We start from the raw sequence: 5,946 nt of genomic DNA, 5'->3' as shown, positions 1-5,946 counted from the left end.
CAGTGGACAAACAAAGAAGCTGTTATTACTTCTTGATAGTATTAAGTATTGACCTGACAGTCTAAGTTACCATAAAACTTCTCCACAGCTCCTTTTTCTATCTATTTAATATTTATTTTTCCCTTTTCACTTCCACAGTTTAAAACTTGGTGTGAAAACCGAGAAACACTGAACAAAATGAATAGGCTAATCGATGTAGACAACTCTTTCCCGCCCAGAGGCAATAGGCTTCATGGATCCAAGAATGCAATTTTCCTGTTGGTTTGGTTTCTTTTCTCTACATTCCCATTTTTGTCTTTTGTATTTTTCTTAGCTGTTTTATTTTCTCGATCTTAAAATTTTGAATCAGAATAAAATGACTCATCCCCGATCTTGCTTTATTCCCACTAGACTTGCTTTAGCTTCCTCATTTGTAATATGAAAATATGATAGCATTGTGGGTGCTACAGAAAACAAAAGGAAGAAGTCATCTTCTCTTAACATTTTGCAGAAACTCTAATATGATAATATGATAGCATCTGTTTGCTTGATACATCTAAAAGTACGAAATATAGGACAGCAAATATTTGGGATGTAACCTACTTAACACTTTATCGAGTAATAGACCGCTAGAAACAATGATTTCTATGATTAGATTCCCGCGGGACTGACTAAAACAAAACCAAGCAAAACTCATTCCCAGGTAAAAAAACCCTTTCGTAAACAATGTTTTTGGACAGAATGCTTCAACTCAGCAACTTCACAAGTTACATCCAGGAATGTAGATGTCCTGTACTAACAGCATACCCAATAATGTCATTACAGAAACAAATCCATGTCAAGTCATCAAAGAGCATTTATCATTATCTTCATCTCAGCAGACCTCCTGGGGTCTGGTTCTTCAATTGCTCTCTCAGTAAGTACATGCTTGATGCGACACATTGACTTCCTAACCTGATTTCATGTAACAAAAAATTGATAAAAGTATGTTGAGGAACAGAAGATAAAAGCAATACCACTGTAATTGCTGTATGCCAAACATCCACGTAACTACGGTTAACAAGAGCAACACGTGTAAAGCAGAACAAGTGCAAAAAAGTGAGGTAATACCTTAGGGATGCGCTCTGGGTTAGGAAAACGCAGGTTCTGTGCATTAAGCATTTGACGCTGGGTCATCAGCATGTTCTTCTCCTTTAACAACACATACCACAACTTATGAAGGTCATCCCAAGATTTCAGACGCAGTTCAGATGCCTTCCAACTCCGACCTAACAACAACATTAGGAATAAAATAAATAAATAAAAAAAGACAAAGCCATTGCCAGAACAATGGTGGGACAACATTCAAAGCAAAACGGAGAAAATCACAACTTTTGGTTGCACTGAACAAGTCTTTGCTATCACAAAAACCAGTGAAAATTTTCATTCCAAATCCAAATGAAAACAAGAGGTGCATAGTGCATACCATAAACAACAGGTTTGTCATTTTCAGCGCTCCTGTCTGCCTCAAAGAACTCCTTAAGGGGATTGTGTCCTTTCCTGTTAGCAGCAGCAGCAGTAGTGGCATAATGTTTTGATCTAGCAGCAGCAGCAAAGAGTGTCCGTCCAAGTGTTCTTGACAAAAACATGGCTGCAATGCCGATCACATTGATTATACAATGTTAGAAACTTAGACACCAGTGGACAAGCCGATGCCCATGCCACCAATGTTGTCAAAATCAAATCAAATATCTTGATAAATCACATTTTGTGGGCAAAATATTATTCCTTGATTCAGACCAAACATCAAACTTCGTGGACAAAATCCAATATATTACAAAGACAAAATGTTAACATAATGTGAAGCATCATGAGCAGATAAAAAAGCGCGTAATTCATTTCACACAACGGGAAATTTGCAACTAGAGATACAGAGAAAACCTCATATAAAGGGGGAATTAATAAATAATACCTAGGTCCACAAACATCACAGCATCAGGTCCTGGAAATCAGATTCACATATGAAAAATAGAAAAACAAACAAAGAATAAAGAGCAAAACATACCTAAAAAAAATCTACAAGCACAGCAAAAACGATGCCTCAGGTACTGTGAAGATGAAGCTATAAAGATGAATTATTGATATAAGGGTTTGACGGGGTTGGGGAAGAGAAAGAAAAGCAAGGTTTATTTTAGCTGTGTAATTTTAAATATTTCCATCTCAATTATAAATAAAAAAACAAGGGCAAAAGAAGCACTTAGTGTCTCTTAATTTTTTAAATTAAAAATAAAATAAAAAATAATTAGATGAGTAGATTGTTGTGAGTAGTTATTTAGAAAATTTCAGAGCTTGTTTATGATAATGTGTAAAGGAGTATGGTAATTGTTAAAAAAAGTCTTAATTTTCTGATTCTTTTTCTTGGTAATTAAGGAGTGTAATGGTCTAACAAAATGTAGAGAGAAAAATCAGTTATTAAGAAAAATATCTCTTTTTATAATGGTATAGATATCCAATTAAATTGCCTGTAACTTTCCAAATTTTATATAATGTGTTTGAAACATATGTATGATATATATACGTTACATTTTTAAGTATTTAACCAAGTCCAATGGTGTCGTATGATTCATATAGCCAACCTCACACAGTGGGACAAGACTTTTGTTGTTGTAACTTGTATATGTCGCCCTTTTAGTGGTTTTGATAATTTTATCACCCAAAAGTGTAGATTAGTTGCTTCTCAAAGTATATGAAGTTATCTTTAACTGGATAACATAATTTTGGTTTTTTTTTTCTTTTCTAATTTAGAATGTATATCTACTCATTTTTGTGGAATTGACTAGTTTTTAGCTGCTGTTAAAACACTTTAGATCTCTTTCTTTGATTTCTAGAACAAAACTGTATGTAATTATATGCTCCCAAAATGCTAACAATAGCCATTCAATGTAGGGATGGCAAATAAACCCGTACCCGTGGGTAATACCCGAACCCGTCCCGACTTTGACGGGGAATACCCGCTTTGACCGGGTACGGGTACGGGTACGGGTAAAACCCGATAAATTAAATCGGGTACGGGTACGGGTACGGGTATATACTTACCCGCCCCGTCCCCGTCCCCGTCCCCGTCCCCGTCCCCGGTTAAATACCCGTCCCCGGTTTAATTATTTAAAAAAAATTAAAATTTTAAAAATAATGTCTCTAGTCTAAAGTGACTCACTCCAGCAACACGATTATAGCAAGTTTAGCAACACGAATCACACGATTACACTCCAGCCTCCACGAGTTAGGGTTTCACACTGCGCACTCCAGCCTCCGACGGACCAGCCACTCCAGCCTCCGACGGACCAGCCACTCCAGCCTCCGACGGACCAACCACTCCAGCCTACATTTTCTCCCTCCGAGCGGCTCCCTCACCACACTGGTACGTCTCTCTCTCGCTCAATCTCTCTAGGATCTCCTTTCGCACAAGCACTCCGTAGTTGGTATCTTGAGCCTTCCGACTCAAGTATATAATCTGATTATCTGGGTTTCTCTCTGTTTAAATAGGGGAACTGGAAAGAAGTGTACTTTTGTTTCCCTCTCTTTCTTCAGTTTGTCTTGCCCTTTCATGTGAACTGTTAAGTGATATAACCTGTTTCACAATTTCTCACTTGGACAGTGAGAAGGATATGGTTCCAGTTTGGTTTGGTTAAAATGAAATATCAAATTCGAACTAAACTGACCTTTGTAGTTTGGTTTGGATTGGTTATCTCGGTGTTTTGAATTTTTAAATATATTTTATATGACTTTTAATTTTTTAAATAACTAAGGAAATAAATTGACACAATGCTGAATCTAATAAACACATGAAAGTTTTAGTTTGCTGAATCACGGCCGTGACTGAGAATCACGACCGTGATCTTCTCTGGAGCACATCTATGAAGGGTCAGTGGCGTTCACGGGTGTGATTGGGAGTCACGGCCGTGATTTTCTCTGGTGAATCACGGGCGTGATTTAGAATCGCGGCCGTGATTTTCCCTGTAGCTCAGCATTTCCTCTTTAATTCTTAAATCTTGATCCTGCTCAGAGAAAACACAACACATACCAAGAAAAGCATAAAATAGGAAAATGATATAAATTGTCTTATGATAGGTGGATTGAAGCTTAATGACACTCAACATTTTCCACTTGCAAGATGAATTTTAATTTTTATTTGAGAAATTTCAATTTATTTTGTTATTTGAACTCAACATTGTGGTTGTTTATTTGTGACAATACTCAACATTTGTGGTTGTTTAATTTATAAGATTTTAATTATGTGTAGTTATTTATTATGATGTGAAATATTTGTAGTTGTTTAATTATTAAGAAGTCTCTTGATTAAAATATGAGATAGACAAACAACCCAATTATCATTGTAATATAACATAAAAATAAGTTAAAAAAATTTTTGTAAAAAAAAATTATTTTTTTTACGGGTACGGGTACGGGTACGGGTATACCCGATACCCGACGGGGACGGGGATGGGACAAAAATCCCATACCCGACGGGTATGGGGACGGGGACGGGTATGGGTTTTAGTCGCGGGGACGGGGACGGGTATCATCAAACCCGTACCCGCCCCGCCCCGTTGCCATGCCTAATTCAATGTCTTTCTCTCCATCTAAACCGTGCAAGGTTTCTCTCTTCTCCTAGCTCTACCTAGGATGTGTCATTAGAGAATTCAATTCAATAGAATATGCATCTATTAAGACGTTGGAGGAGTTATCTAAGTTGCTTGAAGAAACTATGACCAGAAACCAGACTAAGAAAAAAAAGGAATTTAAATGACACTGAGAGGGACAATGATTTACTTCCTAAAGTAGTTGAATTCTCTGATGACGCATCCTAGTTAGAGCTTTCAGCCAATGAAGCGGGGCTTACTCAAACAAGGCTAATAGAAAGAAAGTAATAGTATTGATGACAGTGAAATGGAACCTTCGAATGGTGGAAGAAAAATATTCTACTTTGGCATAATGAACATTAATTTGGATGCATAGTCCACACATGTACCATGTATATATGGTACCCATACGATGCTACATGTACGCATCAATTTATAGATACTGGAGAATAACAGTTTGTATACAAGTGAGATCTGACAAAGGGACCAAAAAATGTGAATACCCCTAAATCGCATTCTGTGGGCAACTTGCTTTTCCACGATTCAGAACAAATATCGAACAGTTGGTGGGCAAAATCAAATATATTGCAAAAAGAAAACGCTAATAGAACATGAAAAACTCGTATAAGGAGGAGATAAATAAATAATTCTCAGGTCTCAGGTCCACAAATGAAAACTAGAAAAAACAGAATCAAATCAAAAGAGGAAGGAGACGAAAACGAACCTGAAGAAAAGAACAATACAATTGGCACTGCAAAGAGGAAGACACAAGTAGTGTGACGATGAAACTACGAAGATGAATTCATAACAAAAGAAACTAAAAGTTGAGGTCAGGGTTTAAGAGCTTTTCGAGGAAAGGAGGAAGGAAGAGAGCAGTTCAGACTGTTTAGTTTTTATTTATTTATTTATTTAATAATAATAATAATTATTATTATTATAATTATTTTTAAGAACAATGATAAAAGTATTTCGTGCTTATGTAAAAAAAAAAAAAAAAAATTTAAAAAAATAAGTGAATAGCTATTATTTCTAAAGTAATTTTTATTTTTTATATGTTTTTTTTTTATGCTTGGATATATATTGGTCAAAAGAAATTTGAATACAAATATATGGATATAATTGTTTATAACAAAGTGGATACCAAAATTTTTTTTTTATCCAAACAATGTTCCAAAGTTAACAATCAAAGATTAATATGTATTCGCGAGTAGGAGTAGGTAGATGGATCTGGTTCTGCCGGTCTGTAAATCCACAAACTTCATAGATAACGAATCCATTTTTTTCAAATCCGTATGATTATGTTTAATTTTTTAGTTTGGTCTGTGAAGTCCGTAGACTTGACGAATTT

At 35.8% G+C, this 5,946-nt stretch overlaps 1 protein-coding gene across 1 annotated transcript; it reads right to left on the bottom strand.

The window, feature by feature from the left end:
* Positions 1-471: 471 nt before the first annotated feature.
* Positions 472-5,481, bottom strand: LOC109814530 (ribosomal protein L29 family protein). Its single transcript, XM_020378983.3, has 4 exons — positions 5,323-5,481; positions 1,445-1,609; positions 1,090-1,247; positions 472-933 (listed from the first exon to the last, which is right to left on the bottom strand). Exons 2-4 carry the CDS (start codon positions 1,605-1,607, stop codon positions 826-828), a joined length of 429 nt encoding a protein of 142 aa, XP_020234572.1. The 5' UTR covers positions 1,608-1,609; positions 5,323-5,481; the 3' UTR covers positions 472-825.
* Between the last annotated feature and the right edge of the window lie 465 nt (positions 5,482-5,946).

This window comes from Cajanus cajan, chromosome 6 (genome assembly GCF_000230855.2).
Source record: "Cajanus cajan strain Asha chromosome 6, NIPB_CcT2T_4, whole genome shotgun sequence".
NCBI lineage: Eukaryota > Viridiplantae > Streptophyta > Magnoliopsida > Fabales > Fabaceae > Cajanus > Cajanus cajan.
This window is presented reverse-complemented; position numbering and strand designations above follow the sequence as displayed.

What these genes read in the sequence shown, in the direction of transcription:
- LOC109814530 (XM_020378983.3), bottom strand. Translation starts at nt 1,607, where the DNA reads ATGTTTTTGTCAAGAACACTTGGACGGACACTCTTTGCTGCTGCTGCT. An exon ending in TGACAAACCTGTTGTTTATG is followed by an intron (nt 1,248 to 1,444) that starts GTATGCACTATG and finishes TGTTGTTGTTAG; the next exon opens with GTCGGAGTTGGAAGGCATCT. An exon ending in ACCCAGAGCGCATCCCTAAG is followed by an intron (nt 934 to 1,089) that starts GTATTACCTCAC and finishes ACATGAAATCAG; the next exon opens with GTTAGGAAGTCAATGTGTCG.